We start from the raw sequence: 17,441 nt of genomic DNA on the forward strand, positions 1-17,441 counted from the left end.
TTCAAGGCAAGCTGTAAGACAAATTAATTTTGTAGTAGTTAATCACTACAATAAGTGCTCGAGTAATACAAATAGAAGCTATAAATTTATCTCGGTAGACACACATGCTTTCATAAGCATTCCATTAGTTACATCTCTATATACACACCAGTCAGCTCACATTCACTAGTTCGTTAAACTAGTTACGTGACCACGGCAGCCAAGAGTCACAGACCTTAAGGGCTTGTCGTAGTTTAACCTCAGTTGGCAACTAAGCACCACACAGCCGCTCACTCACTCCCCCCACCCCCCGCACCCCCCAAGTTGGGATGGGGGAGAGAATTGGAAGAGCACAAGTTAGAAAAACTCGTGGGTTGAGATAAAAACAGTTTAATAATTGAAATAAAATGATAATAATAATATGATAATAATAATACACAAAGCAAGTGATGCACAGTACAATTGCTCACCACCCGCTGACCGATGCCCAGCCAGTCCCCGAGTAGCGGCCCCCCCGGCCAGCTTTCCCCAGTTTACGTACTGAGCATGACGTCACATGGTATGGAACGTTCCTTTGGCCAGTTTGGCTGTGCCCCCCTCCCACCTTGTTGTGCACCTCCAGCCTTCTCAGTCAGTAGAGCATGGGAAGCTGAAAAGTCCTTGGCTAGTGTAAGCATTACCTAGCAACAACTAAAACATCAGTGTGTTATCAACTTTGTTCTCATCCTAAATCCAAAACACAGCACTGTACCAGCTACTAGGAAGGAAATTAACTCCATCCCTGCCGAAACCAGGACAATATCCACCCCTTATTCTATACCATCTGCGTCATGCTCAAGTCTCATATTTTCCAGTACATTTTCATTAATCACCACCCCCTCTTTTTCAATATATATACACACACACACACACACACACACACACACACACACACAGAGATATCATTCCCTTAGTCTGTGGGTCATCCCTCTAAAACGTTCTGTGGGTTTGTTTAGTCCATGACTTCGGGCTCCATCTGTCATAATAATCTTCCAGGGCAGGAAAAATGGAGATGGTATGTGGTGTTGGATTGTTTCATGTTGAAGTCAGTTCTGGTACCATCATCACTGTGCTTCGCTTGGTTTCATCAAAGTTATTCTTCATTAGTCTGGGTGATTCTTATTGTAATAACATTAGTATGGCATATAATATTATTAGTATGATTAGTATATCTGTGTATTATTAGTATAACTATTATAACTATAATTAGTACTTAATATCACAGAATTCAGATCATTGGCTGTTCTCACCCAAAGTCAAATCCCCTTGAGGTACACATCGGACTTCCCCATCCTTCCGCATTATCCACCAAGTGCACCCAGGTCCTTGAGCAAAAGCAATCCCACAGATGGGTTTGCCTTTGCCCGAGGCAGGAATAACCCAAACTGTTTTCCCCAACATAAAAATTATGTTTCGCATTCATGGATAACCTGCACAATAGTGTCCATGGTCAAGTCCACCCCTCGATCACAAGCCCATCTGTATGTTGCATCTCTTCCTTGGTGACCTGAGGTCAGTCTCCACTCTCCATTAGACTTCCGCACTGGCCATATGGGACTGTTAAAGGGTGAACGAGTCTTGCTGATCACTCCTTGGCTCTCCAGTCGACAAATCAGCTTATGGATGGGAATCAGGGAGTCTCAGTTGGTGCGATATTGCCGCCGGTGCACCGTGGTGGTAGCGATTGGCACCTGTTGGTCTTCCACCTTCAGCAACCCCACAACAGAGGGGTCCTCCGAGAGACCAGGCCAGGTGGAGAGCTGTTTAATTTCCTCCATCTCCAAGGCAGCTCTACCAAAAGCCCACCGGTACCCTTTTGGGTCCTTGAAATACCCTCTCCTGAGGGAGTCTATGCCAAGGATGCACGGAGCCTCTGGGCCAGTCACAATGGGGTGCTTCTGCCACCCATTCCCAGTTAGACTCACTTCGGCTTCCAATACAGTTAGCTGTTGGGATCCCCCCATCACCCCAGAAATACAGATGGGTTCTGCCCCTATATAGCTTGATGGCATTAACGTACACTGTGCACCGGTGTCTACTAGAGCCTTATACTTCTGTGGGTCCGATGTGCCAGGCCACCGAATCCACACAGTCCAGTAAACCCGGTTGTCCCTTTCCTCCCCCTGGCTGGAGGCAGGGCCCCTCTAATCCTCATCACAGTACTCATTTCTGACTTCTTGTACGTACGAGTCAGAAGTTTCTTCATTAAGATCAGGAGTAAGATCAGCCCTTCTACTCTGTCTGGGGAACTGCCCGCTGGAAACTGGAGCAGCAATTTTCCTGGAAGAACCTCTTTCTGTGATTGTTTTCCCTTGCAATTCACGTACCCGTGCCCCTAGGGCTGAGGTAGGTTTTCCATCCCACTTCCTCATGTCCTCTCCGTGGTCACGCAGGTAAAACCATAGGGTGCCCCCTGGTGTGTACCCTTTATACTCTCTCTCTTGAGCAAAAGGACGCTGACTCCTAATAGCCGAGATACTGGTCCGTACAGGTGAGGAGTAGGACCTATCCTCTCTGAGTTGCTGGATCTCCCGGGACAGTTTCTCCACAGCCGAGACGAGGGAGGAAGAGAGACTTTCCTCATATTGCCAGAGTTGACCAGCCAATTCATCCACTGTTTGTTCCTCTCCATCTTTCCAGGTCATCACTGCCAATGAATTGGCGTATGACGATGGTGCGCTCCTTATAAACTTCCGCCACATGGGTCGTGTGCACTTGACTTCGTCTGGATCTTTGGATAGTTGTTCATTGTTCAGGTCATCATAAATCACCTCCAGCACAGCTAATTCTCTCAGGAACTGGATACCCTTCTCCATGGTGGCCCACTTGCTTGGGCGACATATGACATCTTCCTTAAAGGGATACCTTTCCTTCACGCTTGACAAGAGTCGCCTCCAAAGGCTGAGGATATGTGTCCCTTTTCCAATTGCTTTGTCAATGCCCCCTTCCCTAGAAAGGGATCCCAGCTGCTTGGCTTCCCTACCCTCTAATTCTAGGCTACTGGCCCCATTATCCCAGCATCGGAGCAGCCAGGTGACAATATGCTCGCCTGGACGACAGCTGAAATCTTTTCGTATATCTCGCAGCTCACTCAGGGATAGAGATCGGGTGGTCACTGCCTCATTTATGAGTTCTTCCTCTTCTTCCTCCCCGATCAGCGGCCGGCTCTCCTCCTCCCGTTCTCGTGATGGCCCTTCTCCAGGGTCATCTGTCTCGTACACTTCTTCCTCCAGCCCCCTTTTAGAAGAAGCTTCTTCCTCCCTTACTAACCAAGCCGACTTCTGCTTCCAAGATTTCTTCTTGTGTACAGGGGCAACTGATACCGGCACAGGCTGGTTCTTTGGTTCAGCCACAGGGCGTGTCGCTGGGGTCTGAGTGGCTGCACGGCATGTCGCTGGGGTCGGAGTAGCTGCACGGCCTGTTGCTGGGGTCTGAGTGGCCGCAGGGCGTGTCATTTTACTGTCAGATCCAGAGACCTTCTCTTCCCTTTGAGGGTACTGAATGGTGTTTAACAGGGCTCGGTAGGCATGGGCCAGGCCCCAGCACGTTGCAATGATCTGCATCTCTCTGGAGTTGCCAGGGTGACAGCATACTTTGTCCAAATGTTCTACTAATTTTTCAGGATTCTGCACTTGCTCAGGGGTGACGTTCCAAAACACTGGGGATGCCCATTGGCCTAGGTACATGTACAGCAAAGAAAGGAGCATGATGCAGATTACACAAATAAATATCGAGAACAGAGAAACCAACATTGTGACCCACAACTATTAACAGATATAAGTTCCTTAATACACTCCGGTTAATCTGTTATTATCTCAAACCCTTCGTGCCCCACGTTGGGCGCCAAAAAGGACTGTCGTGGTTTCATCTCAGTCGGCAACTGAGCACCACGCAGCTGCTCGCTCATTCCCCCCACCCCCCCCAGTTGGGATGGGGGAGAGAATTGGAAGAGCACAACTGAGGAAAACTCGTGGGTTGAGATAAAAACAGTTTAATAATTGAAATAAAATTATAATAATAATATGATAATAATAATAATAATAATAATACACAAAACAAGTGATGCACAGTACAATTGCTCACCACCCGCCGACCGATGCCCAGCCAGTCCCCGAGCAGCAGCCCCCCCAGGCCAGCTTTCCCCAGTTTATGTACTGAGCATCACGTCACATGGTATGGAATGTTCCTTTGGCCAGTTTGGCTGTGCCCCCCTCCCAGCTTCTTGTGCACCTCCAGCCTTCTCAGTCGGTAGAGCATGGGAAGCTGAAAAGTCCTTGATTAGTGTAAGCATTACCTAGCAACAACTAAAACATCGGTGTGTTATCAACTTTGTTCTCATCCTAAATCCAAAACACAGCATTGTACCAGCTACTAGAAAGGAAATTAACTCTATCCCTGCCGGAAACAGGACAGGGCTCTACACAAATATGCAAACAAGTATGCTACACTGACTTCTATGCCACTTCAGACACTTTGCTTTCCCTGAATTTGCTAAGTAATTTAAACTCTAGGTCAATCTACATAAAATAGTTATACTAACTGTACTCCTCTGTCATGTGCTAAAAGCACCCAGACAAACAGTTACCTAATTATCTGAAGAGTTAAAACACTGTTATAGAGAAAGAGGACAACAGAAACAGCAACAAGAACGATAATTTAGAAAACAGGCATCTTTGAAATACCTAGAGCATTAACCTTCCGATTGTATTTGAGCTAAAATGGAAGACTGCCAAGTGGTGACAAAGGTGACATTTCCCCTGCATCAAAAAAAGCTTAAGGACAATCCACCTATTGCCTTTGATATTGGCCCCTGGATTATAGACCAGATTTTTCAAACAAATTCATATCAGTAACAAGACAAACAATATTTAGCAGTTGCATTCTAGCATCATTCTTCCTGGAAGCCAAAGAATTTAAATACTTAATCCTGACACACTCTTTAGACCATGGAAACCTTTTGCTGTTCATACAGATAGACTCAAATGAGCAGGCAGGTAAGACTTCTGGCTGAAGATTAGATTTTTTTGCAACAGGTTTCCGTGCAAGTAATTCAGTCACCATCTGCATGCATTCATTCTTCACCTCGCTTAGTCTGCTTATTTGGGGCTGGTACTGCCAAATACGTGTTTGTATGGAGATTAAGCAAGTAGAAGAAAGGATAAAAAAGGATGTTAAGCAAATGGAGTTAATAAATACATTCATAACAAAAGAGATCCTGCTCTGAGCAGTAGGCTAGACTAGATGATCTCCTGAGGTTCCTTCTAGCCTGAATTATTCTATGATTATACTGTCATTGGTTCCTTTTCCCCCCGATCAATTAAAACCAATTTACCAGCACAGAAACAAAACTTCTCCTAGAGTTTGCATAGAGAAATTCATCTGTGCCAGAAGCTTTGAACAGGCACTTCCAGCAATTTATTCATGTGCCTTTACTCAAAGTTGCACACCATTTAAGAGTACATGGTGCCAGACAGCCACATCTAATCTTATTTCCATAGAGACTCACACCACAGAACTCCACGGCGAAGGGAAGACTGGCAGGATACGACAATTCTAGTTAATTGCAATCCAATACTCAATAGATGCAATCTTTCTTCATCCAACACCTGTCATCGTCAAGAAATCCAACCATGAGCTAAGCACAAAGACAGACTCAGCACTGAAGAAGTTATAGGAAAGAATGGAATTGGCCATTCTGGAACTACATCACTGTCCTGATCAGTGTGTTTAGAATCAGTGATTAACTTGCAGGAACAAAATCTTTAGCTGGTCTTCCAGCTGGGATCAGGAAACCATCTCCAACAGAAGGGGTTCCTGGAATTTGCCTGGATGTCACCAACAGCACTACAGGTAGACAGTAGGAGTAGTTGACAGCTGTGCTTGGTCACACACACAGATAAGCATGTGGGTGATCAGAAGACATCCAGACAAAGCTTTCAGGTCATCTCTACAAAGCCTGTTAGTACTGGTTTACCAGGGTACAGGGTGTTAAGTCCTATTAATAGCCTCACACACTTTAACCCCTTGTTTCTACTCCCCAGCTACAATGGTTGCGTACTCCCGTACACCTCTTGCTCCTTGAGCCCATGGTGTTGCACTGGGAACTTGAACAGTGCCACTGTGGGAAGGGAAAGTGTACGCAAGGCTATGGCCAGTTATAGCACTACCCATTGCTGGGTCTGTTGTCAGCCTCATATGATCCATTTAGAGCAGAAAGAAGAAAGCGGAAAGGAGAAAAGGTATTTACCACCCACAGACAATATGTGCCACTGAGTGCCACAGGTCTAATTTGTTAGAAGAGGATTTTCAATTGCACATTTGAAGCACAAATTGACCTTGCTTTACTACCAGAAAGAACAAGAAATCCACAGCAAATAACCTCTGCACTTGGAAAAAAAAAAAAAAAATCAAATGTGTTACTAAAATCAGGGCTCCCATTCATGCCTCCTCTAGAAATATCTGCTGTGAACGAAACAGTCGCCAACAAGCACCTGACAAGCAGACTGCTGCTGCAGTATGTTTTTTGGGCTGCTATTTCCACAGACTATTACTTCCACACACAACAGAAACTGCAAACTCCATATTGCAATTTTATTTACCTCATTTATTTGGCTAATTTGTCAGCATGCTATCTTTCAACTTGGTCAAAGAGAACTTGTCTCAGAACAATGACAGCATAATGAATCTCTGTATGATTATTTGCAGGCTTTTGAGACACCATCATCAGTGGCAAGCCTACAGCTAATATTTCATTGGCATTACTAGCAAGGAGAGGTACGGGTAGTTTCATTGCTGTGGAACTGAGTGTTCTGTAACTTACATTTGTCTTAGGTGTGTTATTTCATCAACAGCTTCAGAAAGCAGAAGAGGATGCTCATCAAATAAGCTGCCAGTATCCTGATGACTGGCTGAACAATTTCCATGGATACTTCTACTCTTGCTAAGAGCAGCACTACAGAACACATATCTAATGTGTAGAGGTCTCCTCTTTGAATTTAGCTCTAGAACAAGCAAGCAGGTATCACTACGCAACAAGACAAATGAAAATTTAGGGCCTTGAGTTTAAATGGCTAAGCTACATCTACGAGGTTAATGAATCATCCCAATTTGCAAAAGGCTCCAGAGATTAAAACAGTCTGCTCATCTCTAGCCTGTATCCCTCTAGCTCAGATATCAATAACTCACAAGTTCATTCATCTAAGAACTCACAAAATAACAGCCTGCCTGAGCCCAACCACAGTAAAGTATGTAAAACATGAATGCTAATCATCAGCTGCTTTTCACATAACTACTCCAAAGAACCAGAGAAGTGCCTACAGCCCTCATGGTCAGAAGCCACAGAATCACAGAGTGGTTGAGGTTGGAAGGGACCTCTGGCAGTCATCTAGTCCAACCCCCCTGCTCAAGCAGGGCCACCTGGATGGAGCTGCTTGCCCAGGACCATATCCACGTGACTTTAGAAGATTTTTGCGGATGGAGCCTCCGCTACCTCTCTGGGCAACCTGTTCCCATGTTCAGCCACTCTCACAGTGAAAAAGTATTTCCTGATGTTCAGAAGGACCCTCCTGTGTTTCAGTTTGCGCCCACTGCCTCTGGTCCTGCCTCATATCCAGGATCTGATTGCCATACTAAAACAATCACAAATACTGCTTAAAAGAACTCTGCAATACCAAGGATAAAGAGTAAGACAGACCACCACTTCCTTTTTACTTTAAAAGAGCTGAATGCCAAGATCAGACAGTCCAGTCACTGTGTGTACCATCATCTCCCCAAAGAGAGCCTGAGAGGAACTTGTAACATACAGAAAATCTCAGACTGCAGGACAGCCTGACTTCTGAGCCCACTGATCACAGGCCCACAAACCAATGCCAGACTTCTGTCTTACCAACAGACCCCTCAAAAAGGCCCTTATGTTTTAGCTTCTGCATGAAGACAACTTGCAAATTCTACCCTTCAGAGGAAACTCTTATTTACAATTGTCATAGTCATGACAATTTTCCTTTTCCTTCAAAAAGGAAAGGGTTTAACAGGCCACTCTGCTTTCAACATCCGAGAGCAAGTATGACGGTCTCCCCACTTGCACAGAAGAAAACAAGATGCAGATAAAGGGAATTCATTGTCTCCCCCAAAACCTTCTCTATAACAGTTAACACTACAACTAGAGCCAAGAAGAAAGAGCAAACTATGTTCAACATCTTCAAATTGGTGTCACTAGTAAAACCAGTTAGAAAGCATTTAAGCAGCACCTGTTTCCATAACCACCTCATAAGCAATGCAAAAAGATGGCCAGAGCTCCTGAGCAAACTGTAGAAACATTTACCTGACATTTAAGGGGAAAAGTGTGTATTAATCTTTACTATTTACATTGTTACACGTTCAAATAGCTGAGTATATAAAAGCTGAGGCAATTACAACTGCAGTTGTAATTTTAGTGTTTGAGAGCACAGAATGTCTTACAGAACAGGTATCTTTATACTAAGTATTAACATTCTTGGCTAAAACATGAAGAGAAAGCTATTATGACAGACCAGTGTTGAGTTTATTTGGCATTTCAAGTGGTACAGAGTAGCAATTTGATCTGAGTATCAAGCCTACCTGAAAAAAAATGGAGTTATACCAAACACCTGATAACATCTATATAAGTAACTTCATATAAGGTGGTTCCTTTAGGTTTTATTTTTTAAAATCTTCATGAAAACTTAAATGAAGTAAAATAGAGCTCTGACATTTTACAGGAAAAAGTTATCATCCAAAGTAATCTTTGTACTTCATTTTACCACTAACCTTTTCATGAAAAGTCACTTCCTTCCATGGAATAAGCAGATATGTTTTGGCCCATGAATCTGAAGACCACCTCATAAAATTGAAGAAACCCTAAGCTAGATGCCATGGGGCAGTAGTATATGCTCCTGTAAAACTTCACTCATGTGGAGGTATGCTGAGGGGAAAGCTAGATTAAAAAAAGCACCGGTTTTCTAGAATAAAAAAACAAATATGGAGAATTAACTTCTTATACCTGCAAGTTTCTCCAAAAGGACAAACTCTAACGTGTTTCTGCAATCAGACACTGTGCATTAAAAAAAACACCTGTAAAACTCATCTTCAGACTGATACAAGTTACCAATCTTGCAAAGCATTCATTCTTGTGAGAAAAGAAACTGCAGCTATCACTACATACAATTGAGAGCACCTTTAGGGATGTTCAACACTCACTAAGGACGTTGCTCACCAACTGATTCGCTGTCCCAGTCTTGCCTGTACACAAACAGTTAGGGAAAGGTGAACAAACAGGCCATTTAGTTTTTCTTGGTTTTAGCTGTGCACTGAGGATAACCTGATTCTCTATACTTAACAGCAAGAAATGCTTCCTCAAGAGAAGCTTAAACAGAGACAGAAAAGCAGTCTTACAGATGAGCTGTAAGAGACATTGCTTTTCCATAGCCACCATATGAAAGGAAGTACAGGGACATCTCAGCAACAGGAACCTACATTGTAGGTGAGAATAAGAACACACGGTGAAGTTTCCACATTAAACTTGGTATCATATGAAATTTGAATAGAGATCTTTACAAAACATGTAAAAATGTTTGCACAGGAATTCCATAGGAGAAGGATGACCAACTGAAGTATGCAGGAAAAAGTTAGAAAAATGTAATAACTATCTTACTTTAGATACTGTACTTTTTATCCTAGTTCTTTACAAAGCAAGGCTATACAACCATATCATTTGTCCCTGCTACATAAGCACATTTGAAAGTTTAATCCAAATGTAGTAAGTGAATAGAGGTCTAAAATATTTCCAGTTGTAGGAGACCAAAGCCTAGACAGATGCAAATTAATGGTTTTATTCGGAATAAAGACAGTAGTATGAGCTCATGACCTGGTCTGCACAGACTGCTGACAACCAAAGTAACTCCAGCAGGTACCATCCTTTAGCCCACCGGTGGCAGATGACACAGAGCACTGAAAGAAGACAGTCACAGGATACATGTAAGACAGGACAGGGTCACTGAGCTTGGTGGAGATAAAGACACAAGACACTGGGTGCACATATCAACTCTTAGAGATACCTGCCTTCCTTAGTATACCTTCATTAATAGAATAGCCACTGGTTTTGTACTGAATGTTTCTTAAAGACCAAATAAAAAGGCAAGACAGATGGATGTGAATGAGAGATTTAGCTGTTTAGCTGGAGGAGTTGTTAGAAAAAAAAAACTGAAGGATGAAGTGAGGAAGCAAGGCAAGGATACAGAGCAAAGGAGCAGGAGGAAATGAGAATGAGTCCTCTCTAAGTCTCAGAGGGGATTTTCACAACATAGTGCTTTCCTCAGCATACACTTCCCTAAATATAGTCTTTATGTTACACTGATGGAACACAAGGAATGTATTTGGCTAATTAAGGCTATACCATTTATGATATATACTGTTTGTTATATATGTATTCTGACATGTGTTTAATAAGGAACAGATGTTTACGTAAATCATTAACCATGTCCTTCTGAAGACAAAGAACACAGGAACGAATCAACCTTAAGATTAGACAATGGGACAATCAATGGGACAAGCAAGGAACATCCCAGCAGTTAACACCATAGTTAAAAGATAAGGACACAAGATATTCAAGGATCAGCAAAAACCTGGTGCCAACTAGGTGAAAGGGGACGAGGAAGACTACCGGCCTTCATCGGAACGACCCCAGCCCAGAATTATTTGGAAGATCTGCGCAGGCGCAACTAATTAGCATGAGAAGCGGGGGTAGGCGTGGTCAGATAATAAATATGTATAGACGTTATTAGAATATTCATTATTCAATTGTATAAAAGTGATGTGATTTTTGTCGTGGGCATGCACGATAGGTGGAGAGATCCCCCGTGCATCCAGCGCGCTGCAAATAAAGAATATACTACTCGAATGAATTCGTGAATCAATTTGGCGACCCAGATGGGACTTCCTCTCTGTCGCGCCGCAGGACCCGTGGAGGACAGGACTCCCTAGGGTACCCCCGGGATTTCCCGGAGGGACTCCTCGACTCACCGGATCACTGCGGGGACAGACAAGGACCCCATTGTTGTAAAGTGAGTATATTCTTTATTTTTGGGTATAACCGGTTATTTGGTGTACAAAAGAGACTGTGCTTTTGTGCTTTTGTATTTGGGGGTATTTGATAAAAGAAAATACCTTTTGGGTTGTGTGTTAACCAGAGCTCGGTTATCGACAACATTTGGAAAATGGGTGGGCGGGCCTCAGTGGAAATCCCACAAAGAAGCCCTTTGAAATGTATTCTTGTACATTGGAAGGATATAGTAGGATCGACGAAAGGAACGGAAAGTAAGAAGGTATTGGTTAAATATTGCAATCAATGGTGGCCTCTGTATAAGTTGGAAGATAAAGAGAAATGGCCGGTGAATGGCACTTTAAATTATAATACTTTACTTCAATTAATGTTATTTTTATGAAGGGAAGGAAAATGGGATGAGGTGCAATATGCGGATATGTTCTTTACCCTTAGGGATCATCCAGAATGGCAGAAGGATTGTGGGATAAATCTCGCCCCTAAAGATCCGTTAGTTTTAGCTCTTGAAAAAGATAATAAAAAGAAGGGATTGGGGCTAAAACGTTGTTGTTCTGCTTGTAGTGTAGGACAGAGATGTTTAAAATTAAATGATGAAAATGAAGAACGATTAGAAGATTACGTCTCTCCCCCGGAAAAAAAGGAATCTTCAGTAGGAGAGGGAGACAGTTCACATGATTCCGATGTCCCTACCTTCTCTCCAATTACTACAAGAATTAGGAGTAGAATGGGACCAATAATTCAAGCTCCCTTGAGACAAGCTATGGGAACCGATGGACTAGTACGCATTAAAGTCCCATTCTCAACTACTGAATTAGATGCGTGGAGAGAAGCTGTAAAAGGATATCGTGATGATCCAGAACGAGTGGCTAAGCGTTTTGAATTAATAAATAAAAATCTGGATCCAGATTGGGGAGATATTGAAATAATGCTATCAGCTTTATCAGAGACAGAAAAACAAATGATTTTAAAGGTAGCTAGAACACAGGTACAAGCTCAAGTCACATCTGGAGCCCTTCCCGGGACAGTAGAAACATACATACCCCGGGTAGATCCAAGATGGGATTATAATAACGATAATGATTATAAATTATTAAAAGGACAGAAAATGAAAGAAGCTGATATTTGGGATTTAGAAAAACTTGTAGAAGCAGCTTGGAGGACGTTTAGAAATAGAGAGGGAAATGAAAGACAGAAACTTGGAAGGACAATCGCTACTGCAACTGTAGCGGCTCTCCAGGCACAGGAGGGAAATAAATATGATAAAAAAAAAACAAAAGGAGTGCGCCCTCCTTTGCGGATAGATCAGTGTACTTATTGTAAAGAAGTGGGCCACTGGAAGAAGGAATGTCCTAAGCAAAAGGCAAAATTCCCGAGGGTGGTGGGAAGTTTGGGAGAGGAAGATTGACGGGGACCTGGAGATCAAACCCCAGCTGATCCCCTGGTTAACATTGAGCTGGGGAATACGGGAAGAACAATGGAATTTTTAATAGATACTGGAGCGACTTACTCAGTCCTAAATGAAAAGCTAATACCAGAAGATGATAATTACGTTCAGGTGGTAGGGGCAACGGGACAAACAGAAAGAGCATACTTTTTAAAGCCCTTACGATACCAAATAGGGAAGTATATAGGATTACATCAGTTTTTATATCTGCCCGGTTCCCCAAAATCTTTATTAGGAAGAGATTTGTTAGAAGTATTAGAAGCAGAAATACTTTTCAAAGATGGTCAAATGAAATTAAAGGTTAAGGAGGAGGAACTGGTCTCATTATTAAGTTTAACTGTATTTATTACAGACTCCGGGAAAGAATGAAGAAATCCCCTCTGAAATTTTAGATCAAGTATATCCCGGAGTTTGGGCTAGTGAAGTCCCAGGTAAGGCAAAACATGCGAGACCTATTGAGATTCATTTGAAACCAGGAGCTCAAATAGTTAAAATTATCACAATATCCCCTCCGATTAAGAGATAGGAAAGGGATAAAAGAAATAATAGAAAAATTCCTGAAATATGGGTTGTTAAAAGAATGTGAATCTGAATACAACACTCCTATTTTACCCATCCAAAAGCCCGACGGCAAAAGTTATAGACTTGTTCAAGATCTTAGAGCGATAAATAAGATAGTAGAGGATTTACATCCAGTGGTAGCCAATCCTTATACATTGCTAACTAAATTAAGAGACGAGTTAATTTGGTTTACCGTCTTGGATCTAAAGGATGCCTTTTTCTGCCTCCCATTGGCTAAAGGAAGTCAGAAGCTATTTGCTTTTGAATGGGAAAATCCAGACTCGGGGCGAAAGACTCAGTTAACATGGACTGTATTACCTCAAGGATTTAAAAATAGTCCCACTATTTTTGGGAACCAGCTTGCTAGAGATCTCAAGAACTGGAGTAGCCCTGATGATCAGGGTGTGCTTTTGCAATATGTGGATGATCTATTGATAGCTACCAGCTCACGGGAAAGATGTTTAACATGGACTATAAGCCTGTTGAATTTCTTGGGAATGAAGGGATATCGTGTTTCCCGTTCAAAGGCACAACTTGTGAAAACCCAGGTAACCTATATGGGAATAGAGTTATCAGGGGGACGGCGAGAGTTGGGAGTTGAGCGGAAAGAAGCTATTTGCCAGATGCCAGAACCGCAGACTATCCGGGAATTGAGGACCTTTTTGGGAATGACCGGATGGTGTCGCTTGTGGATAAGAGACTATGCAATAATAGTGAAGCCATTATATGAATTATTAAAAGAATCTAACCTGAAATTGGAATGGACAGGGGAAGCAAAGAGAGCATATAAAATATTGAAAAAGGAATTAATGAGAGCCCCTGCGTTAGGAATTCCGGATATTAGTAAACCATTTTTACTATACTCATATGAAAGGCAAGGATTTGCCTTGGGAGTATTAGCTCAACAATTAGGTCCATATCGACGCGCTGTAGCATACTTTTCAAAGAAACTGGATGAGGTCAGCCAAGGATGGCCCTCTTGTTTGCGTGCGGTGGCAGCAGTTGTTATAAATATTTACGAAGCTCAGAAATTTACTCTGGGACAAACAATGACAGTGTTGGTATCACATACAGTCTCAGCCATCTTGGAGCAAAAGGGGGCTCATTGGTTGTCTCCTCAAAGATTTTTGAAATATCAGGCATTGTTAGCTGAACAAGATGACGTCAACATAGTCGTAACTAACATTGTGAACCCAGCCTCTTTCCTCAGCGGAGTGTCAGAAGTACCCTTGGAACATGATTGCATGGAAACAATAGAAGCCGTTTACTCTAGTCGACCTGATTTACGTGAAACTCCGCTAGAGGAAGCGGATGAAGAATTATTCACAGACGGAAGCTGTTTTGTGAAAGAAGGACAACGGTTCGCCGGGTATGCTGTAACTACAACAGACCAGGTAAAAGAATCGGGTCCTTTACCTTCTAGTACTTCTGCCCAAGAGGCTGAAATTATAGCGTTGACAAGAGCCTTGAAATTAACCCAAGGTAAGCGGGTAAACATTTGGACTGATTCGAAATATGCCTTTGGAGTAATACACGCTCATGGAGCTATTTGGAAAGAAAGAGGACTTCTAACGTCTCAGGGGCAAAAGATAAAACATGCAACAGAGATTCTGGATCTTCTAGAGGCTATAAAATTACCTCGGGAAGTTGCTGTTATGCATTGCAAAGGACATCAAAAGGGAGAAACCAAATTTGAAAAAGGAAACCGATTAGCTGATACAGAAGCTCGCATTGCAGCAGAAAGAAAAATGGTTGGAGGGCTAACTTTGATCCCTGACGGTAATGCCCAAACAATAACTACATCAAGTCTTCCCCAATATGGAAAGGAAGACCACAAATTAATTCACGATTTAAAAGGTAAAAAAGATGCAAATGGATGGGCTTGGACCCCGGAAGGAAAAATAATAGTTCCTTCTAAAATTATCTGGGGTTTAGTAAAATTAGAACATGCTAAGACACATTGGGGTGTGGACCCCACTTATAAGTCAATAAGTAAATATTGGATTGGAAAAGATTTATATACTAAAATTCAACAAGTTATACAACAATGTGAGACTTGTGCTAAAAATAATCCTAAAACAGGTGATAGAGTACAAATAGGGGTCATTGGTAAAGGAAATTACCCAGGACAAGTCTGGCAGATAGATTTTTCGGAATTACCCAGAAAAGGGGGGTTTCGGTATTTACTAGTTCTGGTAGACACTTTTTCAGGATGGCCAGAGGCACGTCCGTGTAGAACTAATAAGTCTAGAGAAGTGAAAATTTTTGCTCACTGAATTAATTCCTCGGTTTGGATTACCGGAAACAATATCCTCAGATCGGGGACCACATTTTTGTGCTCAAATAGTGCAAAAGATCAGTCAAATCTTAGAAATTGATTGGCAGTTACATACTCCCTATAGACCACAAGCGAGTGGTCAGGTAGAGAAAATGAATCACTTATTGAAATTACAATTAGCTAAAATTGGTCAGGAAGCTAATTTAACATGGCCACAGTCCCTACCAATTGCATTATTAAGAATAAGAACTAAACCTCGGAGTAAGGAAAACTTGAGTCCTTTTGAAATATTATATGGGAGACCTTATCAGCATACCTTTTCAGGGGAAGATCTAGGACAAGTAGGAGAAGGGTATTGGTACGAATACTTGAGGGAATTACATCGGCAGATGAGAAAAATTTCTAAACAAATAATGGGAACTCGAGCTCGTGAATTAGATGGACCTCTACATAATTTTGAACCGGGAGATTATGTCTTAATTAAAACCTTTTCAGGTGATCCTTTAGAACAAAAGTGGAAAGGACCTTTCCAGGTATTATTGACTACTAATACAGCTATTTAGGTACGAGAAAAGAAATCTTGGATACACTACTCTCAAGTAAAGAAGGCCCCTTCTCCCTCCCTATGGAAGGCCGAATCAATTGGACCAACTTCATTACGGTTATTTCGATAACTGTACAAATTGATCAAATACAGAGTGGTTGGAAAGAAAACACTCACTTATTCTTAGTACAAGTGACTGAATTGATTAATCGAAGCGATTGCTGGATTTGTACTCATATCCCCGAACATGGGAGAAAAGGAATATCATTAATTGGAGTTCCAATTCCTTCTAACGTGTCTTGGACAGATTTATGGACAAATACCTCTTGGGATTCGGGGATAGATGTGGAACAAATAAATATCATAACTCCGGCCCCTCAGGATTCTTACTATACTTGTGTTCAACGATGTAATCCACCTACTGGTATGGGAAAATTGTATTGTAGTGAAACTGTATATGTAGGAAATCAGACAACATGTAATAAGACTATAAATATAAGCGTCAATAGTGAGGTAAACAACTCTACCAAATGGCCTGTCCCTGAAGGAAAAGGATGGTATTGGATATGTAATGATACTGCTCAAAAAACGTTACCTGATAATTGGAGAGGAACTTGTACCTTAGGAGCAGTTATTCCCAATATGACAGTACATACTCGATTAGATAAAGGATTTCTGAGAAGCCCATTAAGACGACTTAAACGAAATAATCCTTTAATTGAGAAACCTACTGCCTTTCACAGTTTTGTAAGATGGTTTTTACCATGGTTAGGGGTAAGTGAAATTGAAAAAGCCCTTGTAAATATTTCGGCTGTTGTAGAAAAATTGGAAAACGCTACTATGGATGCAATTCAAGCACAACAAGAGGAGCTTAGGAGTTTGTCCAAAGTAGTATTGCAAAACAGAATGGCTTTAGATATCCTCCTAGCTGCTCAAGGAGGAGTTTGTATAATGATCAACACTAGTTGTTGTACATATGTTGACCAGAGTGGTCGGGTTTCCACAGATTTGCAGGTAATTTGGGATCAGACTAAAATACTGCATCAGGTTACACAGGATGACACCTCCTGGAATTTTGAAGAAGTTTGGAATAAATTAACATCTTGGTTACCAAATCTTACTTGGTTAAAGAAGCTTTTTATAATCACAGTTTTAATAATTATCATGGGAATAATCTTTTGTTGCATGCTGCAATGTTCTCTCATAGTTTATAAGGGAACAATTAATAAAATCATGTGAAATGTAGTAAAAGAATTTACTTATGATGTAGAAAAGGGGGGATTGATGGAACACAAGGAATGTATTTGGCTAATTAAGGCTATACCATTTATGATATATACTGTTTGTTATATATGTATTCTGACATGTGTTTAATAAGGAACAGATGTTTACGTAAATCATTAACCATGTCCTTCTGAAGACAAAGAACACAGGAACGAATCAACCTTAAGATTAGACAATGGGACAATCAATGGGACAAGCAAGGAACATCCCAGCAGTTAACACCATAGTTAAAAGATAA

At 41.8% G+C, this 17,441-nt stretch overlaps 1 protein-coding gene across 1 annotated transcript; it reads left to right on the top strand.

The window, feature by feature from the left end:
- The first annotated feature begins 16,345 nt into the window (after nt 1–16,345).
- On the top strand, nt 16,346–17,158 carry LOC143172178 (syncytin-2-like). Its single transcript, XM_076361430.1, has one exon. The coding sequence runs from the start codon at nt 16,346–16,348 to the stop codon at nt 17,156–17,158; it is 813 nt and encodes a 270-aa protein (XP_076217545.1).
- Nucleotides 17,159–17,441: the final 283 nt, after the last annotated feature.

This window comes from Aptenodytes patagonicus, chromosome W (assembly GCF_965638725.1).
Source record: "Aptenodytes patagonicus chromosome W, bAptPat1.pri.cur, whole genome shotgun sequence".
Classification (NCBI taxonomy): domain Eukaryota; kingdom Metazoa; phylum Chordata; class Aves; order Sphenisciformes; family Spheniscidae; genus Aptenodytes; species Aptenodytes patagonicus.

Bases quoted from the DNA above. Each gene is read 5' to 3' on its own strand.
- LOC143172178 (XM_076361430.1), top strand. From the start codon at position 16,346: ATGGGAAAATTGTATTGTAGTGAAACTGTATATGTAGGAAATCAGACA.